The sequence below is a fragment of the Sclerotinia sclerotiorum genome, genomic scaffold, assembly GCF_000146945.2.
Source record: "Sclerotinia sclerotiorum 1980 UF-70 scaffold_27 genomic scaffold, whole genome shotgun sequence".
NCBI lineage: Eukaryota > Fungi > Ascomycota > Leotiomycetes > Helotiales > Sclerotiniaceae > Sclerotinia > Sclerotinia sclerotiorum.
The window spans coordinates 328557-353806 of NW_001820809.1; the positions used below are offsets into that span (position 1 = coordinate 328557).

Genomic DNA, 25250 nt, shown 5'->3' on the forward strand with positions numbered 1-25250 from the left:
GGTTAAAGACCCGAAGACATTTTCCTCCCGTCTATGTGTACATCGCTTCGAGGTTGTTTCATTCTTAACCCTTCAAAGTATGTGTAGGTGGGGGTCTTATCCTAGCTGCTGCCCCGTTGAGCATCCGCTGTCTATTCCCTCTTTTTTGGACGTCATCCTTGCTTTGAAGAGGCCTCGACAAAATCATCATGAGGTAGTACACTTTGTTAAATCAAATGCTAATATTTCGTGGATGGTCTTATAAACGAAAAAAATACATGTGCCTCGATCGGGACTGTGATGTTTTTGAGCTGGTCATCATTATCTTTCCAAATATTCTTCCTTCACTCCTCATCGTCTCGGTTAATTCCTTTATACCAACATTTCCTCTGGTCCAAGCAAGGCATGCATTTCTAAACATACATACATACGGAATAAGTACCTACCTATCTAGTATACATCTTATCTTGAACTATCCCAAGCCCTGACAACCACTAAACCGGTAACACCCCACCATCAAACCAGTCAATCCACAATACCCCGCTTCCTCGTCATCATTACATTCCGTCCCTATTCCGCATGTATGCCGTGTCACACATGAAGAATATATATATCAAAATTCAACCCTATCCCAAGCAATACACGCACAGAGAAATCTACCCCCGCAAACATCAATCAAGTCAAAACCTCTCTTGTCTGAATCAAAAATCCCAAAAAATCTATTAGCTAAATCAAAATGGAAGCTACATGTCTCTGCGGCACCATAACCGTCACAATCAACGATTTGGAACTTTTTTCTCGTCCAAGGGGTCATTTATGTCATTGTCAGAACTGTAAAAAGACTGCTTCTTCTGGTATGTCAAAAAAAATCTATATTGATAAGAAAATACGATACAAGATACTAACAATGAGACTAGCATTTGGAAGTAACTTCATGATCGAGACTGAGAAGGTGACGATCGAAGGAGCCCAGAATTTAAGCGTGTATGAAGATTATGCTACCACGAGAGGAAAATGCGTGAGGAGTATTTTCGTAAAACATGCGGGAAGTAAGTCTCTCATTCTCTTTAGAATATGCGTCTCCCTCCCTGTACACAGCTGTGTGCATAAAGTTCCTATTCCGGTCCAGATTGTAAATGAGACCACTAACAAAATGACAGCCCGATTCAATCAATAGCAGAAGCATACCCTGGGAAAACGATTCTTAAAATGGGTATATTTGAAAAAGTCATGTTGCCGGAACGGGAGGCCTTTGTCAAGAACAGGCATCCATGGCTTTCAGCAATAGAAGGAGCAACACAGTACAAGCTGCAGATAGGCGGAGAGGAGATGTGATACTGCGTGATTGTTCATGGGCATTCGAGGTGAAAGCATAAACCATGGACCACAGAGAATGGATGGAGATAATAAGCCCTCAATGGGTATCAAATTTATTCCATTGTATCGCTGCGTTTACATCTAAGCTAATAACTGCCATAAAATATCCCATATTGTACAACCAATACATAAGACCAAACCTCAACCCCAAGTTCCACCTCCACCTCCCCTTCCTTGCCTTTTTTGCGCACTCAATCTCCAATCATCCTCTGCAGCAAATTTATTATAAAGAGGTTGAATTCTCTCTGCCTTCTTTCTCTTTGACAATTTCCCTGCATCCGCCACCTTGAAGAAACTTGGTGCTGCACTCACCAACCACTTAGGATCAATACTTGTTGTGCAATGCATGTATTCTTTTGTCGTCATGACAAGGGTATGATAGATCACCCATTCGGCTTGTTTGCCGAAGAGAGCGGATGAAGGATGTAGGTACACAGGTGTGCCTTCTATTAGAGTTTTGTATCCTTCCTGAGGATCCTTTCGAGCAGAGTTTCGGAAGAATCCTGAGCAAAGTGCTTGTCGGACTTTATCTGTGTTACGACCGCAGGATACAATAGGATGTTTGTATCGCTCCATGATCTTCAACAGTTGATCGCGTACATCCTTTGCACGCTTCATGCTCCGTGCTTGAATGAAATTTTCGAAACACCATGTGCTCGCAAATTTGTTTTGCTTCCAACTATTGTAGACATTCAAAAGGGTAAGATGATCACCGTGAGGATCATGAAATTTCGCTTTCTTTTGATCGGCCTGAGCTTGCTTTTCCTTTGGTCTATAAAAGATAGTTGGGATAGAAATCATAGCAACAATACTAAGAAGTTCATCGGAGCAGCCGAGATCAACTGCTGCGATAAGAACTTTCGAGAGAGATGGCTCCATAGGAAAATCAGCCATCTTACGACCCAAACGAGTGAGAAGACCTTCATCATCCAACGCCGAAAGTGCATATAACTCTTCCAAGGCTGTCAACATAGTATTTGTCGGTGGTGGATCCATAAAGTCAAAATGTAATAAATCATTGATGCCCATAGCCTTCAACATCAAAATAGTCGTAGATAAATTCTGCCTCTGAATTTCTGGTATACTAGTAGGCAACATCTCGGATTGAAAAGCGGCTTCAGTGTAAAGACGGAAACATTTTCCAGGACCTGTTCTTCCAGCACGTCCAGCACGTTGTTTGGCCTGAGCTTGAGAAATGGGCGTAACTATCAACGAATCCATACCAAGCTTTGGGTCGTAAGCATTTTGTTTGACGAATCCTGGATCAATAACATAATAGATGTGATCAATAGTAATGGAAGTTTCGGCGATATTGGTAGCAATCACCACCTTTCGAGCTCCAGGAGGTGCAGGGTCGAAGATTTTACTTTGCAATTCCGTGGGCAACGAGGCATAGACAGGAAGAATGATTAACTCGGGAACACTTGGGCCAAGTGCTTTCATACGTTCGTAGAGGATTTCGCAAGAAGTGTCAATCTCCTCACTACCTGTTAAGAAGAGAAGGATATCTCCTGGAGGTTCTGTCAAATGAATTTGCATAACCGTAACCAGAGCAGCATCAAGATAATCAGATTCTGGCTCTCTTGAGTACATGACCTCCACAGGAAATGTACGACCAGGAATAGAGAAGATTGGACATTCGTTAAAATACGACGAAAATTTATCAGCATCGAGAGTAGCAGATGTGACAATAATCTTCAGATCTGGCCGACGTTTGATAGTTTTCTTCAGTAATGCAAAAAGAACATCTGTAGAAATGGTACGTTCGTGAGCCTCATCCAACATGATGACCGAATATCGTTTTAAATCAGGGTCCATCAATACCTCTCTCTGCAACATTCCGTCTGTCATGTACTTGATTTTCGTAGCTGGACTAGTACAATCTTCGAATCGAATAGTGTATCCAACCTCTTGACCGAGCTCGCACCCAACTTCTTCCGCCACACGCTTTGCAACTGACATAGCAGCAACACGACGAGGTTGAGTACAACCAATTATACCATCGTTAGCAAAGCCCGCCTCCGCCAAATACTGAGTCAATTGTGTCGTCTTTCCTGAACCAGTGTCACCAACTACGATCAAAAGTTGATTCTCATGAACAGCCTTAATCAGCTCAGACCGGAACCTGAACACTGGAAGTGACTCTCTTTGATCTTTGATGGACATATCCGTGCGGCGACCTAGAGGTTCATTCTTACTCTGAGTCGCTTTCTTCCAGGCTGGTACAACGTCGGTAGGTGGCTGTTGTTTGACAGCTCTAAGATCACTGGCAAACTGTCTCTGGTCCGGGTTTACCATAGGGTCATTCCATTGTGCCGAAAGATCAACCTTTGCTCCATCTTCCGTAGCTTTGTCTTGAGCTTCTTGCTGTTTCAGCTCTCTCCGGTCTTTGGCTAGAGTTGTGCCTGCCATAGCAGCGCGATTAAGCGAGCCATCGGGAGCTTTCACGACTCTGATGGGCGATAACTCTAATGACTGCTTCGTTTGTCCAGTTAAGAAAGGAGGCTCTTCTTCTCGTATTTCAATATCAACATCTTCTTCGAGCTCCATTTCCCCTTCACCGTTCAATGTCGCATTATAATCCTCGTCAAGATCCGGATAATCCGATGCTTTTACCACGCCGGATGCGATCAATTGTCGAATCTCCCATCTTTCAGGAGATGTCATTCTCTTTTTGTTCTTCCTCGAATTCCGCGACATTTCTCCTTCGAAAACCGGTACAGGCTCATCAATCAAACCATACTCGTTTTTACCACCAAGAGGAGCACTATTAGCTCCAGATTGTATCCTATCTTGAGAAGACAAATCCTCTCCAGTCTCCTGGTCAACATCCTTCATTGAAAGTCCAATTCTATTACCCTCGATTTTGATGACTTTGACCTTTACAGGTTGGTTCCGCGAAACTAGATCCGATGGATGATTTACCCGTTGCCCTTCCACTAATGCAGAAACATGCACAAGTCCATCGACCTTTCCTTTTACACCGTGTATATTAACAAAAGCTCCAAAATCCTTCACACCAGTGACATGACCGTCATAAATCTTATATAAATTAACCTCGTCATCAATTTCAGGAGTGAGGGGTCGTTTGTAATAATCGTCGTCTTCTTTTTTCCTCCTGCTACTTTTGTGACTCTTCCTCATTCTCCCAAATCCATCCTCTTCCTCGTACTCGTGCTTCCGCCGCCTCCTTGGCTCTTCTCTGGACCTTGATCTAGATCGGTGCCTATCTTTGCGACTTCGTCCTCTATCACAATCTTGGTCTGGGCTCCTACTTCGTTTTCTGCTTGTTCTCACAACTTTCTCCGTTTGCGCCTTTGGTGCTAAACCTTCTAACAATGCAAGGGTATCATCAATCGCATCAGTTCCATTTATCGCGTGATCATTTGTAGTTTCTTCATCGTCCTGCCATGTCGGTTCCTTGTCAGGTAATGCTAAACCTTTAAAGACTTTCGTTTTCTCTCCGACTTTATTCTCATTTCTAGCTGGCGCACCATTTCTACCTTTGCCACCTTTGAACTTCGGGTGCATCGTTAATACCAGGCGATCCACGCTTTCGATTAAACTTTGGGGAAAGTCTGCGCCCATCGCCTCGAGCTTCTTCTGAAATTCTTCGAGAGAACTGCATTCTGCATGTTGCGCAATAACAAACTCGGCGAGGGTTTTATCACTGATTCCAAGATGGTTCTGTAATTCAGAAGCTACTCTCTGCACCAAAGAAAGAATTTCGAGGGACTCAAGGTCGTCCATTTCGAAGATGGCGAGGTATTGCTACTTGTCAATAAATCTTTCGAGATTCAGCAATCAATTAGATGCCGAGGCGCGCTTAACCTGTATTGATTATGTAATATTAACACTCATAAGCGCGAAGCGCAACGATATTTCGAGCTTCACTTTCTGCCACACGTCAATTCGTCAACTTCTAGAACGAATCATTTGGATATATCCTTTGACCCCTTCTTTGCAGATAAATCCTTGCCGGTGTAGGCATTTTTATTTTAGGAAAGTTCCTAGATTATCCTTTCATGCTTTACAAAAGGGATACAGAATGACATCAGTCCCAAAATGTGCCTATTAGATTCCCTTCTCTTTTTGTAGGATTGTTCCATCTACTTTCATTTGGGAATTGGATTGTAAAATAACTTACTTCTTCTTACAATGTATATCAAGTTCGATATAGATTCGAGAGATAGGCAATTTGATACTTACTGTTGAAATTGATGCCTTGGGGGAGTGCGATTTGCAATAATTCTCTCTTTGGGGTTGAATAATTCCTCGAATACCTATCTGTCTGTTTTGATACTTGTTACATTCATAAAGCTGCTTTTTCTAATTCATCACTAGAAAGCATTAAGAAGCAAATGGCTTCGTGTGGTTATATAATGGTATGGAAAATGTGCCTCTTTTTAGATGTAATATGCGACAAAACGATAGATGATTTTGCCTACCTACCTAGTATGTGTTGATAGACTTCATCGCTTGAGTGAACTCTTACTTTCCCAGTTTAAAAAGCCGAAACCATCAATATCGTGTTTTAAAAGATATTTTAAATCGACTACTTATCCTAAACATTTGATTTCTTTGTGAACGAAATGTCTAACTTCTGATTAAACGATCTTTAGAATTTGGAGTATTTCAGATGGTTGAACAATGTCAAGAAGGGTGGTCGAAAAGACGGAGGGGAAGGCCGTGCGGTATGCAACAAAACTTTTTGTGGCGAGGTAGCTGAACTTTCTTGCGACTTTGGTTTAGAAAGGTGTCTCCTCGCCGCACCCAGGTATTCAGAGACTATATTAAGGTAAAAGTAGAACTAGTACTATGAATAGTGAAAGCTTTCTGCGGAGTTTCAGTATCGATGGATCTGGAGTCCTAGAAGCGTAGGAGAAAGACGAACACCACGGCCAGGGACACAGAGACATGTCAGGAGGGAGTAATAGCATGGGATGGAAGAGAGCTGCAAGATAACGATAGGGAGATAAGGAGGCTCATGTAACTTGTTTAGCAATCAGGAGAATGATTCGAAATTTTGGTAAATGTGGATGGATTTGAATGAAAATGGCTGTCAAGTTCACAATTACTCAGGTACTTGCATCAGAGCATGCGTTTGAGCCGCGCTTTACCAAGCAATAAAGAACTTTAATCTTGAATGCATCATCAATACAAGCAGCTAGATATGTCTGCCTCGCTCATCCAAATATGTACAATCTCCTTCCCTACCCGAATCCCTCCAGCCCTTTACTTCGTCCTGATGTGCTTCAACTTCTTAGCACTCCATAAAAAGTTATTCGCGTATGCCTTAGGTGCAACTTTCCTCTCATTCGGCTCTTGAACAAAAAACTCGTAACCTTGCTTCTCGGCAAATCTGATAGCATCCTCTTTAGTTTTGAAGTTGATGTGTGTGCCTTGCATAAAATCGGCGGATGATTGCCAACCCATAAGAGGATTTTCCCAACGGTGACCCTTAGACAAAATATCCCAGTCCATGCGCCAGTGATGACCGTGCCAGTCACCAGATTGTGTGGCAGTTTTAGCAGGTCGATAGATGCTAGAATAGGCCAATTAGTGCTTTGTTCGGGATACTAGACAATGGGCTATCGTCGAGTTAGGTTGAACGGCAAACGTACCGAACTGTCCGAGCTTGCAACTCGACAGGAGCACCAGATAAAACTGCTGCGGGTAAGACGTCTCCATCTTCGCTACCATTCATAACACGCTTTGGGATTGGTGTGAATAATCTGCCAATTTCACATCAGTACTGAAATCCATTCGTATCTCTGAGTGCCCAATTTCGCATTGTGCCTCTGCAGGAAAACTCACGAAGCAGCTTGATCAACCTCCGCTCCATAATGTGGTTGATTATGCTTAACCAACTTGTCCTTTGATTGTGGATGATTGATCATCGATGATTCCCCGGTAGAATGTTTAGGTTGCGACATGTTTGAAGGTGTAAGAGGGACACCTGAAGATGTCTGCTCGTACCTCACGCCATTTGGTACAGAACGCAGTGCAGTAGGAACCGCGGTGCGCAGTAATCGCCCTGTGATTGAAGGACGAAGAAGTGACATTTTGTGTAGAGTAAATCGCAATGAGGGGAAGGTTATTGGATGTTTGATTTGGAGGTTCCATGATGAGGCTCCGGGGAATGCTTATGTAAGCACACTAGTGGAGGCTTTCGGAACGAGATTTGAGGGAAGATTCAAGACAACAATCAATCCATCGTTCCTAGGTTTCATCACGACGTCAGAAAAGGTATGTATTATTGTGGAAATCAACAATCAAACATATTGCTTATTGCGCGTCGATCAATTGGGCTGATTTGATGTGGTAGTCATCAAGATGAGTTTCGTTACACGCAGAGCTCTTTCCACCCTTATCCCTCCCAAGGTATATCTTTTATACCCATCTAGACTCCTCACTTACACATGGAACTAACTCGACAATAGGTTGCCTCTCCATCTGTAAGTTCTGACTCTCGGCAGAGATTCGCATTTGTCTACGGCTCGAGCTTTCGTCTTCCGTCGCATATACCGAAATACAAACCGCACAAATACCATCTCTAACAACAAAACAGGGACTTGGTGCTGCCAAAGATGCTGCCCGTATGCAACGTGTAGTTAGCTTCTACGAGAAGCTTCCCCGAGGACCAGCACCAGAGGTCAAGGCCAAGGGATTGTTGGGCAGATACCAAGCCAAGTACTTTGGAAAGAACCCATCAGCTACACCTATCATTCACGCCTTGGCCGTTTTGCTTGCTATTGGTTATGCTCAGAACTACTACTTCCACTTGCGTAAGTGATGAAAAATTTGGGCTTGCGTGAGTTAATAGACAACTAACAAGACTGGGATAGGTCACCACAAGAACAATGCTCACTAGATGGATGGTTTAGGAAAGAGGAAGCGGGTAGGAAGAATAACATACGCGGGCATTGTGTTACTTGGGTGTAAATAAGGGAAAGAATAGATGAATACCAGTCAAGTTGTTGGTTGGATTCTATGCGTTGTGGTCGTTGAGTGGGTGTGATGCAATTTCGGCCTCGAGGCACTCCCAACAATGATTATGAGGCACGGCCAGTCCAACTCATCAATACGCTTTTAGTCCCGGAGCATGTTCATCATAAGAAAGGAGATGCTACTCCATAAGCTCATTTAAACCGAATTGCTGCATGTTTTCTCCAACTTCATCTAAGGTACCCGGGCTTTCAGAGGTAGTAAATCACGTTAAAGATGTGGTAGGCCGCACCCAATTTTTTCCTTTCATACCCTTGCTATCAAGGTCATTCAACAATGCATTCCGTAAATGGCCGGATCTAAATGTTTTGTGCCAGTGGACAGAAAAGTATTGGAAATGAGTTGAGATGTATTCCTTGCTACCTCACGAAAATCCACTCGCCGCATACTTTTCGCATTGTAACCGTCGTGTATGTGTCACCCCGAATTTGTCCCACCTTCATGTTTCGCGTCATCTCTTATGGCTCATGTAGCGTTTCTATGACTGACTCCAAAGTTGCAAGTACTTTGGTCAAAACCATCAATATCGAAGTTATTTACACTTGTTGATAGTTCTCAAACACGCATAGCCAAATAGTAAAATTGACCGGATGAAGAATCAAATTAAATGAAAATATGTTTATTTGTCAATTCAATAGATGTTGTATCGATATAAGTTTATCAGATGTTATATCATAGATGCAACGATGTAATGATATCAAACCAAAACAAAGAAATTATAAAGCTAGGTAGGTAGGTACCTAGTTAGTAGGGACTGGGCAGGTAGGTAGGTGTGATTGATACACAACATTTCATCACACACTGACCTTCTTTTTCTGGCTCATATTATTGAATCTCACTTCTAACTTCAGCCTCGAGGTAATTTAAACGCTAAACGTCCAACGTTAACCTAATTGGGTTAGAATCAATTTTGAATGGCCCTGTACCTTAAAGTTCGACCATAATAGTGTCCCGTATCGTTGAACTCTCTCTCAAGAATACAAATCAAACTTCAATACTCCCCCCTTTGATTCCTTTTATCTTCTCCTCTTCCGAATTTTAAGATACCCAAGACATTGCGAAAATACTAATTCAAGATATTTTCCCTTGTTGTTGCAGCTCAACCTCATATTTACGAAAACGAAATCTCTCCTTTTCCAAAGCCGCCACCATATTTACATAGGCATTTCAGGGTTAGAGAGCTTGTACAGTCACAAAGTACGATCGGGATCAACGCATGCGCAACTACTTCGACAACCAAATAAACACTTTGAAGACGTATGATGGCAACTGAAGCCACTTCTGAGAACTTCGCGACGCCATCTATAACTCCTGATCATGAGCTGGTTAGTCTCTATTTTGAAATGGTCCCTTGCAGTTATTCAAAAAATGCTGACATGCGCCCAGAACACTACTGAAACCAAGAGTCAAGATGTCCCCTCCGAACAAACTCCCTCTATAGATGGAACCACTACCGACAAAGATGGAAGTAAACAATATCCGGATCTTCTCGAACCCAACAATATCTCGGCGGAGGTCAGTATTAATGGAGGATCAGATACTGAAGCTACGAAAGCGGAAACCTCGAAAATTGGTGACGAAAAAGGTGGTCATGGTCGGTCGACCTCGGCCGTCAAAAAACCAGTCCCTTCTTTCAAGGCAGTTTCAGTAAATAAGACATTTTTGGCATCGAAAGCTTCCACCGCTGTGGCACCAACGAAGGTCGGAGAAAAAGGTGCGACAGTGTCTACTACCGCGCCAACAACTTTGACAACTTCAACATCAACTACACCGAAACCTAGGTTAGTCGCAAAATCAGGTACTGGTCTTCGTGACTCAACACCACGAGCTTCAACTACGGCGAATGGCGGAAAACCTGGTGGTGCCCCTGATGCGAGCGCCGTGTGGAACAAAAACAGACGTAGGTTACACATCGTTGTATTTATACAGGTAATCTTCTAACGAACAAACAGCTGCGGCACCGCCAGAGCCAAAACGATTTACGGACGAAGAACTCAAGCAACGTTATGGTATTCATTTAGCGACTAGATTACAAGCCGACGACCCTGGCAAACAAGCAAATTGGGCAGATATCGATGATGACGATGATGATTGGGCACCTGAATCAATTGAGTGGACTGATGGGACGAAAATTACTCTACCACATGCCGATGATGCACCTCCTCCACCCCCCGAACCTGTGCCAGAGCCTGCGCCGGTTGCAAAAGAAATCAAAAAAGTAGAGCCCGTGCCAAAACCATCTAAGTCACCGGCACCTCAAGTGATAGCTGCTCCCGCTCCTCGACTAGGGTCCGGAAAAGCTGGTTTGATTCTCAAGGGTGCTCCTGAAAAGCCTACCCTCGTAGCAAAACCACCTGGACCTCCGACACCTGTAAAATCTCCATGGGCTCAGCTTCCGCCAGTTGAAAAAGTGGCTCCTGTCGCAATTGATGTTCCACAACAACCTCCGCAACAACCTCAACAAAGTCGATTTAATCAACGAGACCCTCATGGATTTTCTGGTATGCCACAAGCCGCGAAAGAAATTGCTGCGGATGATTTCAGTCGAACTTGGAGAGATGGAAATGCAAATGCTAGCAGGGAGCTCTATAATTCTCAATCTGGTAGATATGAACCGGTTAATGAGGCTCGACGTGGGGTATCTAGATCAGATGGACAATCTCGTGGCCCCGCAGTTCTTCAACGACCACCGCATCAAGACATACCTGCAGAACCATCTGCTGCTTTCCAAACTCACCATACTAGCGCGCAACAAGGAAATTATGGACGCCGTCGCACTTCGTCTAATGTTAGTGGGGGAAGTGGAAATTTTGCTAGACGTATGAGTCGTGGTCATGATATGCCACCACCGAACGATATGTTGAATGCACGCAGAGGCTCTTTAGCAGCTGTAAGTGATGCACCCTCTTCACCTCGAAATTTCTCTCCATCTGGTCAAAGTTTTTCAAATCAACAACATCAGCAACGAGGTTATCAAAATCAAAACCAGCCATGGCAATCCAGAGCATCGCCAGTTGTCAGTCATCCATCTCCTCATTCTGCTTATGGACAACTTGCTCCAGGACCGAGTGATATGCACATGCATGGTCAGGCCCCACCACAAGGTCCACCAATGGGTTCGGCACCGAAAGAAGATGTTCTTGAAGAACAAAAGAATATCATGAGACGAACACGTGAACTCGCTATTAAGAGAAGACAAGAGGCAGAAGCAAAAGAAGAGGCCGAGAGAAAGGAGCGTATTCGTATTAAGCTTGAAGCCATGGGCCCACCTCCAGAAAAGAAGAAGGTTAAGGACGAGATGGCCAAAGAAGACAATGTCCCTACATCAATTCAAGCCCGTGAAGTCAATCCTATTCCTCCTACCAAATCGGCGGAAACATCCAATGATGCACATGCACCAAAATCAGAAGTCATAAATGAAAATATCAATGCAAGGCACATTGAAGGAAATGTTCCTGGCCCTGAGTTGCGATCAAATGGTGTCTACCAACCCAATGCTCCAGTGCCTTCACAGCAAGTTGTGCCTGATAATCGAAATTCACAGTCATGGCAGAGAAATTCATCTTCGAATTATCCTACCGAAAGATTCACTTCATGGTCGGCTGCGCCCCCACCACCACAAAATTCATCTTCAAGAATTTGGGGACCTCCCACAAACGAGAAAACAATTGGAAATGGTACTTTCAATCCAGAATTGAACAGGCTTCCAGAGATGTCCCGTCAATCACTCTCAGATATGTCTCATCCATCTGCTCATCCAGGACCAATTGGACCACCAAATGCAAACCGTGGTAATGGTACTTATCAGGCAAATCGTGGTCGTGACCAATATAATTCCAGACCACCTCCGATTGGACCTCCATCGGCGAATAGAGCACCGCAACCACCAAGATCATATGAAGAGGAGCAACGAAAAGCTCTGGCTAGATCGGTTTGGGGTGGTGTAGCAGAAAGAATTTCCCAAGAGGATGTAATTCTTCACCAACAACATCAAGAGGAAATGGAGCGCAAGCGTGAAATGGAGGCAGCCGGTATTGTGGAGGAACTTCATCAGCCTGTCTACGAAGATACCTGGAAGCAAGTTACATTGAACGAGGACGGAACAAGAAGCAAGACAAAGAATATTTCTACTGCTTTAGTTGATGGAAGGCCGTCAACGTCCTCGGTTTTGGCAGAAAATACTTCTCGTGGAAATGCTCGACCACAATACAACGACAGCAATGCATGGCCATCAGGTGTAGAAGGAAACGCATCACACCGAGAGTCGAAATTCTTCCCAAATCATAACCGCGATGTTCGTCTTGAGGAGATGAATGGCCATGGTTTTGAACGATCATCATCGCCATCCCCACCTCCACCTACCATGGCTGGTCATCCGGCTTATGATAGCGAGTTCGCACGTCCACATGTTGCTTTACCACCACCATTGCCCGTGGTTAGATTGCCGCCTCCAACTATCGTTCAACCAATTGCTCCTCCTCGACCAACGTCCTTTGCAGCTGCAGCCGCAGCTCCAGCTGTTCCTGCAATCAGTCAAATTCCTGGGTTAGCAGCTCGTCAAGGGCTTGTGCGAACTGGGTCAACTACTTATGATATTCGTAGAGGTCCCGCTCCATCAACTCAAACAGGGGAATGGAAGGAAAAGATTGATCAGTTGTTCGGCAAGAAATCCCCACCAAGAACTCATGCACTTGCTGTCGATTCTTCTAGCAGACGTGCATTTGATCATTCATCAGAGTCGCAAGCTTCTGCTACTGTTTCTCTCCCAGGCTCCATCAATGAGAACTCGAATGATGAAGAATCATTTGACACGAAACCAGCGGCAGAAGAATGTTTTGAGGAACAAGAGATGGGTTCAGTACCCGTTATGAAATTTCCACAAACGATACCACCAAACGCCTTTCAACCTGCTGCAGCTCCTAAAAGCCTGCATCGAAGATTCCTCATTTCTGATGCCACATCCGTTGAGCCATTCCAGTTTCCATTAGAGACCAGCAGTAATTCCAATCTTCTTGTCATTATGCTACCTGGCCAGGAAACATCTAGGTCTGTTCCTCTTCCCACGTCTCGAAACAGAAGCAATCCTAGACGTGGACGTGGTGGATCACGACAACCCTCATCAACTCATCCAAGAGGCGGCCGTGGTGCAAGAGATGCCAATAATGGCCCTGCATCTGCTCCTCGTGAAACCCAATCCCAAAATTCAAGTAATACTTCCGGCCGTGGTCGTGGTGGAAGAGGATTTGGGAATGGTACTAGCTGGAATCGCCATACCGCGACGCCAGTTCACACTTAATTGTCATAGTAGTTCGAGAAGACACAATCCCTTGGCCATCATATTCTTTGTGGATATTGACCTTTCAACGTGTACTTTTCAGAAACCACTTTTTTTTTTTCCTACGCAACACCACCTTTTCGAAATATCTACACTTGTAACTTCAAACCCTCATGAGCGGGTGTTTGTCTCGTCAGTGATCATTATGCAATTTGGCTTGCATTATGGATCGCAATGTACATTTGCACGCATTCATGACTTGCTTACTGTTTTTCAGGAAGCATAGTCATAGATTAGGATGAGATACAGGGCACTATTTACGACGATATGAGGGAATTAAAAAGGGACCACCTGGACATTGCAATATTCCTGAGGATTCCTAAAGTAACTCTCAATCACAAGTACTTTATCGCAGTATGTTTTGCTCTATGGCTGTACATTTGGAATGACAGCAATGCCAAATGGAAATGGCTCTTAAACACAATTTTCAGATGAATAAAATATTTTAAAAATCATGAAAAAATTTGATGAATGATTATGAATGTGATTTTACTTTTGTGATGATGGAGCATGATATTGTAGCCATGTAATCTTATGTAGGCGTCTGCTTACCACCGCTACATCCTATCAATACCAATTCATCAGTCTTCTACCTCTTTAACATATAATCCTGATCATTGAAGAATAGAATACAGAGAAGTAAGCACAAAACAAAAATTCAATACATTTTTGTATATTAATAATAGTGATGCTTTTGTAGAGAAAGGAAAGAGAGGGGAAGGGAGGAAGACTGAATTTCCGGAATCGGAAAATGTAAGAATCCAAGAATCGTAGCTTAGTCATAAAGTTTGAAGCTATTCACACTAAATCTCGTTACCTGGTTTGAACAAGCCAGAGGCCAAAAAAATGGTCGCTTTACTTTTAACTGATTGAGGATTAGTAAAATTACTGAATAATACTTCCCTAGAGTATGGTTAGTCGGTCATCGCAATATGCGTCCGATGCCGATCACCACTACAAACGCCCTCCGCGCCCTTCCTTCTCCCTGAACCCCACTCCTATCAAAGAAATGGCGTTTGGAATTTTCAACTAAAATGATTGGAAATCTTACAAAACTTCGAATTACTATTAATATATCTCCTTCAATCGCAGGTATACAGTCACCAATCAAACACCATCATACATATTTCACAACGACGACCATGACGAACATTGACCCCTCTTCTACATCTGAGATCACTCAACCAAAGAAACAAATCAATCTCCTTCGGGGGTGGCCAAACACCGAGCTGCTTCCAACAGCGGCCATTCAAAATGCAGCAAACAAGGTCTTTACAAATGCCGATCTTGCTAATCCAGGATTATTATACGGACCTGATTCAGGACCAGCGAGTTTGAGAGAGAGCGTCGCTACATGGCTTCGAGAATTTTACTCTGAATATTATCCTCCCTTAGGGTCCAGCACCAGTGTCGAGGAAAAAAGCGTCCCATTGAATCAAGATAACCAAGGCAAAGAAATCTCGCCAGAAGCAGATAGGATATGTATTACAGGAGGAGCATCACAGAATCTAGCATGTATATTGCAAACGTTTACGGATCCGATGGTTACGAGGGTGTGGATGGTTACGCCGGGGTATTTTTTGGCCGGGAGGATTTTTGATGATAGCGGGTTGAGGGTCAAGGCTGTTGGGGATGGGGATGAGGGTGTGGATTTGGAGGACCTGGAGAAAATGATGGAGGGAGCTGGGAAGGAGGACATGGGGTTGAAGGTACGTTTTTTGTGGTTGCACGTGACATCCGACGTCAAAGTTACGATGCGATGAGAGATATGATGCTAATGATTCTAAATAGCCTATTAAAGATGTGCAATCTAGACCTTGGGGCAAAATCTATAAAAATATCATCTACTGCGTCCCTACCTTCTCGAACCCATCTGGAAAAACTATGTCTCTATCATGTCGCATCTCGCTCGTCAAATTAGCTCGCAAATACGATGCTCTAATCATTACAGATGATGTCTACGATTTCCTCCAATGGTCTACCACTTCATCTTCCTCGGATAGTCCTCTCAAAAAAGCTTTCTTACCACGACTTGTAGATATTGACCGTACACTCGAGCCAATCCCAGATTCCGAGGGTTTTGGAAATGCAGTTAGTAATGGCTCCTTTAGTAAAATAGCCGGTCCAGGCGTGCGAACAGGATGGACTGAAGCGACTCCTAAATTCGCGTTGGGACTAAGTTTGGTGGGCAGTTCGAGGAGTGGTGGCTGTGCGAGTCAATTGACTGCTACTATTATTGATCAGGTTTTGAGATCTGGCGATCTTGCGAGACACATTGAGGATGTGCTTCAACCTGCTTATAGGAATAGATATGAAAAGATAATGGAAGCAATCAAGAGGGAGTTAAGACCACTGGGTGTTAAAGTTGAAAACATCAGCACAGAATCAAAGGAAATTAAAGTCTTTGGAGGATATTTTATCTGGTTGAATCTTCCAGACGGCATTGATGGAGAATTGATAGCACAGATAGCATTGGAAGAGGAAAATCTCGTCGTGGCTAAAGGTAGTATATTTGAGGTTCAAGGTGATGATAGTGTCAAATTGCCGAGGGGATTGAGACTTTGTTTCTCGTGGGAGGAACCTGATGATTTGGAGGAAGGAATTGTGAGGTTGGGAAGAGTTGTCAAGAAGGTTTTGGACGGAGGTGCGATGTACGGTTGGGAAAGGCAGGGAAATAAAGAATCGCTTGCGGAGTTTAAATGATGCGCAAAATGCTCAATCAAAACCGTTTTGGATAGTTCTTCCCTTGATTTCAGAAGACAAATTCTGTGGATACTACGGGCATGATTTGTTCATGGGGTGATTTGGACTTTCTTCATGCTATCTATTGAGGTAAACTGATCTCGAGGAATTTTGTGAAGCATTCGTTGGATATTTTTAGAGGAAGGCTGAGAGTTTCCAGTACTTTCCACAGGGAGATGTTTCTCAAATCAACTTTTACACTTTTATCTTAAAATACCTTCCGACAACTAGTGACAAGATTTAGGGAAGACAGGTTATACACTCATTCCCAAGGCCCAATTTGAGACTCGCCTAAAAAGCAAAAAACAGAAGAAAAAGATAGTCTCGGTATGGAAAACTATTGAGCAAGACACGAATTACCAGCGAATAGCTGTTGGGGATTAATATGAAGTAATCCAGACAGGCTATACTTGTAGCTAAGGAAATGGGAATATTTGATGGAAACTCTTCAACGCTGGAGATAAACATAAATGATTTGCAGCTAGATATAAGTCAAGCAAAGATCTAATACACTAGTTTATTCTTTTAAATCTTTTAAAGGATGTATAGAATGTGATTATAAAGTATAATCACAGAACTCGTTTTATAATATATAATAATAGCACAGCTCTCTTTATTATTTATAGGTTTAAAAGTAGGTTTTTGGGAATTACATGAGTCATATGATTGGGCAGATCGAGAACTCAAGTGGAAGGTTAAGGAATATCAAAATAACCTCAAAAATATCTTATTGCATTGATTGGCTCTACTGACTAAGCTTTCTTCAAAAAATAAAGCATATAATAATGAAGCCAGCCATTATTATGCCTTATTGTAATCTAGCCCTGCTTTATGCAAAGCCCCCCATCCATACATAGAAGTCAACATAAAATAAGTTCATGGAATCCAATGCACCAAAAAGAATGGTAGCAGCACTAATCACCATCCAAACCCAAACCATCCCACTATAGCTGATAAATCTTAATCGAATTAATAGCCCAATACGCCTGCTGGAATGCGGCCGGATTCTGCCCCACAAACGCATTACACGTGTTTGCTAATGACGCACAGTTACCCGAGCTCCAAACTGCACCGGCCCAATCTCCACAGAAGGTGGTATCAAAAACGATACTCTGGTCCTTGAAGAAACTATCCATATTGCATCCACTTCCGCCATTAAATGCCACGACTGGCGGTCCCCAGTTCCCCGTTACTGGATTGCCGGCAGTGATGTCGGCTGGTACGCTGCCGCGAGGCCAGAACCAGACGTAGATTCCGGAGGATTCCCATTGCATGGCGTAGACGCCGCCTCCGACATTGTTGAAATCGGTTCCATAGGAATTGGCTTTGTTGGTTGCGGCGCCACAGCCGTTGTAGCCGTTGTTGGAATTACAGTTTGAATCACTTGGTGTGATGCCAGGTTGGGAACCGGCTGTGTTGATTACGCAGCCGGGTGCTGTGTGAAGGGTTATGCTGTTTGTGCCAGCGAGACTGACACCTTCGATGACATCTATTTCTCTGAGAAATAATCAGAATTGGGAATATACAGTCTATCCAGTAGTCCTGCCGTCTAAAGTCCGGACGGCAGTCTAGACGGCTAGTCTGTGGTTCATTCGGACTACTTAGGACTATTGGAAGTGAATTGAAGAAATGGTCCGGACTGAATAATATAAATCCAAAAAGTCCAAACAGCTGGACTTTTGGACTAGATATCGGTATCACACGATCACACGATATAATATATCATGACATAATCACATGATTTGATCAAGTGATATCAATATCTAGTCCAAAAGTCCTGCTTTTTGATATAAGAGGATGATAACGATGAAGAAAGGAAAAAGAACTTGGAACTTACCCGCTATAGGGCCAATTAGGTCCAACAAGCCAAAAAGCAGGCCACACACCACAAACAGAGCCCGGCATATGGGCAATATCCGCAATGAAAAGACCATGGTTATACGATTTATTACTCGAAAGCCTGACGGATGCGCGACCAGCTGCAGGATTAACAGTCTTGGAGTCAACACCAAGATAAACTTGTCCATTATTGGTATTGATAAGACCTTGTGCTGATGCCGCTGATTGGGATTGATATGATACATATCCATGAGTAGGATCTCCACCCGTAAAGAAGCTAAATTCCGAAAAGAAGTTTTTAGAACTGTACGTATCCTTTAAGTGGTAGGTAGCAGTTGCATATTGTTGATAGGTTCCCTGGATATTTGTGGCAAGAGCAGTGATTGTGAGAGGAAGGGAGAGTAAGAGGGCTTGATAGAGGAGGGTAGATTTGGGATACATCCTGCTGTGTTTGAAGAGTAGATATGTATAAATGAAGAGTATTACACAAGCTCTTGCGAAGGCTGCGAAATCCAGTCAATGTTACGCTTTAAGGAAGGTAAATGCAAGAAGTCAATCAGAAGGAGTGTAAGATCTACAGGTAGAAGATCCCAAGTGGAAATGATGGACACTTATATGCACATTCTAGGAAAAGCTATCACTTTTCCAAATTACCGAGGTGGTTAGTAAGATCACTTGCCATAGACCGCATCACCGAATCTAGAGATTGATCCCGTCTAGTGAATGTTGCAGTCATTCCTTGCTTGGAAGAGTTACAAGTGTAGCACATTGGTATATTGCAATGTAATCGAAGTATCTTCTGATACTAAAACCATGTGAGAAAATCCGGGGTAATTCCCCATATTCGTTCTTGGCACTTCAGGACCGGACATGACTTTCTTCAAGCAAATCATATATTATCTGTCGGAGAACACTTGCCAATTTGGTATATAATATCCAAGTCCATTGAATTTCTGCTGAAGAAGACGGAAGAGACGACAAGGGATAAAGGTGGCCAGAACATGCAAGCATCGTCCCCACGAATGAAAGTTCCAAGCATAGTTGTTATATATTATCCTTTACGCCAACTAGAGGAGCCACAGAAGTTTGTAGTCCAGTGTGGATCGTTTCCCATGTGTATTCTTTTAAATTAAGGGGTTACGGAGCTTTTATGACCACTTGGAACACAAAGATCTGAGCCACTCGACAATCTGACAGAAGTAACCCTAATATTAAGCAAGCCCCGCAGGAATTACAGATAACCTATCAATTGCCAGATAGGTTCTGAAAGTTCCGTTTCAAATAGTGTCAGCAGCGTAATATTGAAATCTGGGGTATGCGTTGTTTACCCTCGTGAACCAAATTACCAGACCCTTTTTTATATCGGCTGATATATTTCTCTGGAAATTTCCAATCATTTGATCGTGTATTACCACCGAGTATATGTCCGATTGAATTCTTCAACACTTGTCTTGGTTCTTTTTTGTATTTTCTGGGGAAATATCCTGGTAAACGAGGGGATGTAAGACCTCGGTAGTGATAGGTCGTGGCAAATTGTGGCGTTCACGGCATGAATGATTGATGACTACTTAGATTTAACCATAATTTTAACCGTAAAAAGTAATTCTATATCATACAGAAGTGTATTGATCCTTCCGATAAATGAGATTCGGTCTAATTTGCTTTCCCGTTCCTAGTAATACCGGTCTGGCTTGTGTTGGTTCATGCGGAACGGAATGTTTACCCCATGAGATCTCAATGAGTGCTATACCGCCTGACACATGTTAAATCTACCAATATTGCATTGGTACTAGCTAAGGTGGATTGATCACAGTAGTTTCAATAACTCATGATCTTAAAGAAATATGGCTACAGATCGAAGAACACATGAGACTAACAAAAAGATCTCTGACCTAGCTGTAAATATTCTTCGATTAAACTAATTATAGACGCTGTCTTTAAACTACTCTTTGACGCTGTTCAATAACACCTCCACATTTTGAATTACCAAGCAGAACGGAATCACTGATCTTGCTACTCCACTGGGAGTTTTCCCCCATTATCCGGCGGTGGCGGGGACCAGCTTGGATGGCGATAAGTTGGATCCCAGATTCCACGCCGTGGTACCCCTTCATCTCTAAGTGAACGACCACGATCGAGAAAATGAAGAGGCAAACTTACAAACTGGGATGGATCCTTAGCTAGCGCAATGCAACTATACCTATAATCCTTACCTCCATCCATCTCAACAAGTCCTCCCATACACCGCTTCAATACATGCTCACTCAAAATGTCTTCACCCTCTTCCAATTTTCCCCTTCGAACTGGACCCACTCTATTCCCCTCCAACTCCCACAGCCATCCATCATCTCCCTGTACAAAAGCCACAAAATGCAGTCCTGAATTCTCTTTTCCAAGTGGTGATGGTTTTGTATCGCCCAATTCTGCACAAGACTGGTGAGCCTCCTCCAATGCTTCATTGTCATATAATAGCTCTGCTCGCGCTTCCGGATTTAAAGGAATACATTCTTCATAAAGTTGAGATAATGTAGTGTTAGGGAGGATGTATTCTTGAGCCGGACCATTCAGAAGGCAATGTAAGAGACCAATGGTACCACAATCACCGCACATTATTTGTTTAAACCAAATGATAGGCTCATCAGCTCCACATTTATCATAAGGTTCTCTTGCCATGTCTTTTGCAAGCCGAATTTTTTCCCAGGAAGAAGTTAATGGGATGATGAAAAGAAGAGCGTAGACGGGACGAGGAATATGTCCGAGTAATTCCGATTCAATAAGTGAATATACGTCGTAAAATTTAAGAGCGGGAGAAAGACCGAGCTTCGCTGCCAGTTTATTCATGACTCCAGGGTTGTTCTCTAATGGTTTATTAGTATATTTTATCTATCATAAATGATGATCTTAGCTCGCTTGTACCAAGTTTCGTAAAGACTTTTCTACCCTCGATAATACTTGCGCTTAGTGGCAACGAGGTTTTTGCAGTCACGAATGACCCATCATCAGTATCAGTACCCACACCCTCGATAATACTTGCACTTAAGGGCAACGACCTTTTCGCAATCACGAGTGACTCATAATCAGTATCAACATCCGTATCCACATCCTTCTTTTGAAGTAGAAGCATGGCTGATTAGTTGTATATGAAGTAATTGTATGGGGTTGCTAAGCGACCTAATTTTGAGCCGAATTAAGATAGTTTAATAATATGGCGATCTCCAAAATGATGGATTCAGAACCTTAGTTGTGTGTTATTGGTGAATGCTTCAAAGCCCGAAGTTACAAATATAAATAAAATAAAGGTTGGTAGCTATACCGACAAGTCACGACCCTTCCTTCCTCTATAACCATCACCATTAAATTAGTAAGCCGTAGATCTGAGGAAGGAGGGTTCGAACAACTTACAATGGTATCTAGGAATTTAATTTAACTTACATGATTCTATGTGGGCATGATAAAAGAGCCTTTTGTATTCACCAGTATTTCGTTTCATCGCCATTGTCAAGTTGAACTCCTTCCTGCCAATTTGCAAAGACAAAATCGACAACCACCAAGTTCGTGAAACTCACTATTCCTTAAGCCCCCCTCTACCCCAAATTTTGGCAAAGTATGATCCTGCATCCCTCATTCTTGTCCGTTTCTCTCTCTGTAGCTATCTAGCCATGATCATCAAGTTCAATCGCCCCTGCCAAAAGAACAATATCCTCAACCCAGCGTGTAAAACCTCATTATGCATAAATCATTGCCCAGTTTCAAAGAAGTGAAATCCTCCCCTCTCCACCTCCATTCGCATCCCTCTTCCCTTCCAACCTCCGCACAATGACAAACACTAACCCTATCAACCCAGCAGCCAATAAAAACCCACCCCTCTTACCCATCCACTCCCAAAAATCCCAATCACCGAAGTCCACAAGTCCATCTTCTGTTCCCTCATGTCCATTTTCATTTCCACCAATTCCCGTCGAAAGCCCTAAACTCCATGCTACCGTCGCCAAACAAGCTCCTACCTGTTCTATCATCCCCATCCTCACATATAGCTTTTCCATTTCCGATCTTTCTTCTCCTTTTCCCTTTCCCTTCACATTAATCAGACTCACTTCGGAATCAATGCCCAAATCGACATCCCCTAAAACTTTCTGAGCAGATATAAAATTCCTCTCCCTCCCACAGTCCTCCTCACTAAAAATATTTGAACTAGTCGAACTTCCCCGACCAGAAACCAATCCACTCCCCCAAGCCATCAAAGCAACTTGTACCGGACTACCAGCCACACTCGCTCCAACCGCCATCCAAAACACCACTCCCTTCGTCGTAGGAAGTGCTAAGAGTATTAAACTCGTTATAGTAGCTATTAAACTCCATCTTAGAATGTTTGAATCGTTCTCCCCCTTTCTTTCTATACCTTCCATCCCCTCGGCTTGGCTCCTGATCCCGAGATTTGGATTCTCATTTTCTTCGCCGATGATGAATACTATCCGCAGATTCCTTCTACGTTCCATGTATTCTTGGATTCGGAAAATTAGGTACAACAAGATACTAGCGCCTAACAAACTAAAACTATAAATAATGGGAGTAATATAGTATGAAAAGTTTTGCGAGAGATTTGTGAATTGTGGATAGAAAATATGGATTCTGAGTGAGAAAGTGACCAAAAAGAAGGATAGTAGAAGTAAAGTTTGCAGTCCATTGCTTTGGTTCGGTTGTGGCGGCATGGGATTTACATTGGTAGATAATGAGAATGAGGTGCCAGAGTGTGTTGAGTTTATTGAAGCGGCTGAGCCGTTATCCTCTGAGCCCGAAATGAAATCTCCATATCGTTCCCTTTCCGCACCTGTATTTCCTCCTTCAGGTCCTAAGTCAGTAAGTGAGTCAACAACTTTCCCAGAAGGTAAAAACGTCGTCATTCCTAGAGCAATAACCCTACATCCAATCGCAAGTGCACAAATAACCCAAATTCCCCATCCATAATTCAACAAGAAGTCTGCTAGCAAAAGGGTTTTGAAACTGCTAAAGAGCTGTAAAGAAACCAGGCGATAGAGTGTTGAAGACCTTGGATTTAACTGTCAGCAATTCGGTAAAAGAGAGGAATAACTCAGACGTCTACGAGATTGTAAAGAAAGTAATATTGGCATAGAGATTTCGTGGGATGAGCCACGGGAAAAACTTACAACCTTCCATTCCCATCGTTACTCTCACCCACCACCCCTTCACTGACGTAAGTATACAGCAAGCTCGTCATAATTACGTGTCCTCCACCCAACAAATCAAAAACGGGAATGATATATATCCATCTGATGTCCCATGTATCAGAGTTCCAACCTATTTATATCGTATTTTTGTTAGCTTCTCTTCCCTGTTCCGTTCCCATTGCCGCATGTAAAAACGAAACAACGAAATAAAAGAACTTACAAAGAAACCCCCACCAACACCCCGCAACCACACCACCGCCTGCCGCGCTCATAATGACCAATTTCCTCCCATGCAATGGAACCTGCCAGGACAACTTCTTTCCACTTGCCCAATATCTCCCAGCAACCCACCCCCAAAACTCTGTCAAAAAAATTCCCGGTAAATAACATAGAAACTGGAAAGTTCTAATGATCTCAGCTATTCGGAATTGCAGAAGTGGTGATTTACATTGTTCTTCTCCTCCTATATGTTTGGCTGAGGCGCTAGGCGAAGAGGAAGAAGAGGAGGAAGAAGGCGTATACGTATTACATATGTACCTTTCGATAAGCGGTAGATATGTGGAACTGAGCAAGAGAGAGGAAATTGTGGAAAGAGTTAGGAGGATTGTTGCTATTTGACTTGTTGTGAATTTTGGGTTTGTGGATGAAGTAAGTGAGGAAGAAGAAGGAGGTAAGGGATGTGAAGGAGATGGAGGAGGGGAAAGCGGAGGGCGAGGAATAAGAGCGGGATAGAGAATTCGGCTGAGCATCTGGATGAATGGGTTATGTTAAGGGGAGGATTAGAATATTGATTGAAGAGATGAGAGGAAGAGCGAGGTTAATTCGACGATACAGCAAACAAGATGTGGGGAACAATGATGAGACGGGATAAGGGCAAGAAAGAAGTAAGTAACGGATCATAAATACAAAAACGAAAATCATCTGAATACACGAGACAAGAAGACATAAAGATGGCCGTCATTACACAAACACAAGTATGGACAAGTACAAAAGTACAAGTACGGCAGATAAATTACCTACCACATACTCACATAGAATTCTTAATTATGAAATATACCGATTCACAAATACCAACCAACCGATGATTAAGTGCAGATCGAAGAACGGAAAGCCAAAACTTCCCACTAATCATATGACTTAAAACTTTCCTTAAATCCCCGCACACTCTGCCTTCCAGCCAAACTTCCCGTTATTTTCCTCCTCTTTGAGCTGTACTTACCCAGCCAATATCTTACACCAACCCCTCTCCAGCCTCTTCTTATCACAGCCGTCAACTTCTCATACCGCAGGAGAACCACACACTCCATGCAGCCACCCATTCTCCTCCGTGCTTAGAGTGGTTCAATCAAGAAACGCTACATTGCTTATCCCGTCTCGTGATAATTGATCATGTCGTGCCTTGCACTCATACACAAATATATGCATCTTTAAGAATCTTAACGAAACTTCATGCAAGTGACCTTACAGCTGAAAACATGGGATGAATTATGAAGCATTACTTCGCTATTGTACCACACCAAAAGTCTTACAAGATCGAAATTTTCGTACGCTGGAAAGATAAGACGAGGACGAAGGATACGAAGAAGATCCACTTGGTCTATCTATCAAAAATTCGGTTCCTATTCACTTCCTTGATACCAGAACCAGCCAATCCAAGTGACGAAAGATTTCCAATTCTAATTCTAAACTTCTGATTTTGATAAAGTCGTGGGTGGACCCTCCAATAATTCGATCTCGGCATCCTTCCAAACAAGAATCCATATATACATACATAGAGCATACAA

The 25250-nt window shown here is 43.0% G+C and overlaps 11 protein-coding genes across 11 annotated transcripts; 6 read left to right on the forward strand and 5 right to left on the reverse strand.

Annotated features, from left to right (window-relative positions):
• Positions 1-715: 715 nt before the first annotated feature.
• Positions 716-1156, forward strand: SS1G_13865 (predicted protein; the record flags this gene model as incomplete). Its single annotated transcript, XM_001585246.1, has 3 exons — positions 716-833; positions 897-1028; positions 1140-1156. 3 exons carry the CDS (start codon positions 716-718, stop codon positions 1154-1156), a joined length of 267 nt encoding a protein of 88 aa, XP_001585296.1.
• Positions 1157-1497: 341 nt separating this feature from the next.
• Positions 1498-5106, reverse strand: SS1G_13866 (hypothetical protein; the record flags this gene model as incomplete). The annotated part of the gene is made up of 1 exon (XM_001585247.1): positions 1498-5106. The coding sequence occupies one exon, from the start codon at positions 5104-5106 to the stop codon at positions 1498-1500; it is 3609 nt and encodes a 1202-aa protein (XP_001585297.1).
• Positions 5107-6006: 900 nt separating this feature from the next.
• SS1G_13867 (predicted protein) lies at positions 6007-6290 on the forward strand (the record flags this gene model as incomplete). Its single annotated transcript, XM_001585248.1, has 3 exons — positions 6007-6050; positions 6109-6154; positions 6189-6290. 3 exons carry the CDS (start codon positions 6007-6009, stop codon positions 6288-6290), a joined length of 192 nt encoding a protein of 63 aa, XP_001585298.1.
• Positions 6291-6591: 301 nt separating this feature from the next.
• On the reverse strand, positions 6592-7421 carry SS1G_13868 (hypothetical protein; the record flags this gene model as incomplete). The annotated part of the gene is made up of 3 exons (XM_001585249.1): positions 6592-6901; positions 6981-7091; positions 7174-7421. 3 exons carry the CDS (start codon positions 7419-7421, stop codon positions 6592-6594), a joined length of 669 nt encoding a protein of 222 aa, XP_001585299.1.
• A 271-nt stretch (positions 7422-7692) lies between these two features.
• Positions 7693-8230, forward strand: SS1G_13869 (hypothetical protein; the record flags this gene model as incomplete). The annotated part of the gene is made up of 3 exons (XM_001585250.1): positions 7693-7740; positions 7928-8144; positions 8205-8230. 3 exons carry the CDS (start codon positions 7693-7695, stop codon positions 8228-8230), a joined length of 291 nt encoding a protein of 96 aa, XP_001585300.1.
• A 1396-nt stretch (positions 8231-9626) lies between these two features.
• Positions 9627-13660, forward strand: SS1G_13870 (hypothetical protein; the record flags this gene model as incomplete). Its single annotated transcript, XM_001585251.1, has 3 exons — positions 9627-9689; positions 9751-10264; positions 10317-13660. The coding sequence occupies 3 exons, from the start codon at positions 9627-9629 to the stop codon at positions 13658-13660; spliced, it is 3921 nt and encodes a 1306-aa protein (XP_001585301.1).
• A 1181-nt stretch (positions 13661-14841) lies between these two features.
• On the forward strand, positions 14842-16402 carry SS1G_13871 (hypothetical protein; the record flags this gene model as incomplete). Its single annotated transcript, XM_001585252.1, has 2 exons — positions 14842-15408; positions 15491-16402. The coding sequence occupies 2 exons, from the start codon at positions 14842-14844 to the stop codon at positions 16400-16402; spliced, it is 1479 nt and encodes a 492-aa protein (XP_001585302.1).
• A 983-nt stretch (positions 16403-17385) lies between these two features.
• Positions 17386-18721, reverse strand: SS1G_13872 (hypothetical protein; the record flags this gene model as incomplete). The annotated part of the gene is made up of 2 exons (XM_001585253.1): positions 17386-17938; positions 18279-18721. 2 exons carry the CDS (start codon positions 18719-18721, stop codon positions 17386-17388), a joined length of 996 nt encoding a protein of 331 aa, XP_001585303.1.
• Positions 18722-20293: 1572 nt separating this feature from the next.
• Positions 20294-22776, reverse strand: SS1G_13873 (hypothetical protein; the record flags this gene model as incomplete). The annotated part of the gene is made up of 4 exons (XM_001585254.1): positions 20294-21138; positions 21197-21386; positions 21594-21618; positions 22112-22776. 4 exons carry the CDS (start codon positions 22774-22776, stop codon positions 20294-20296), a joined length of 1725 nt encoding a protein of 574 aa, XP_001585304.1.
• Positions 22777-23059: 283 nt separating this feature from the next.
• Positions 23060-23738, reverse strand: SS1G_13874 (predicted protein; the record flags this gene model as incomplete). The annotated part of the gene is made up of 3 exons (XM_001585255.1): positions 23060-23108; positions 23446-23596; positions 23687-23738. 3 exons carry the CDS (start codon positions 23736-23738, stop codon positions 23060-23062), a joined length of 252 nt encoding a protein of 83 aa, XP_001585305.1.
• A 1-nt stretch (position 23739) lies between these two features.
• On the forward strand, positions 23740-24084 carry SS1G_13875 (predicted protein; the record flags this gene model as incomplete). Its single annotated transcript, XM_001585256.1, has 2 exons — positions 23740-23845; positions 23885-24084. 2 exons carry the CDS (start codon positions 23740-23742, stop codon positions 24082-24084), a joined length of 306 nt encoding a protein of 101 aa, XP_001585306.1.
• Between the last annotated feature and the right edge of the window lie 1166 nt (positions 24085-25250).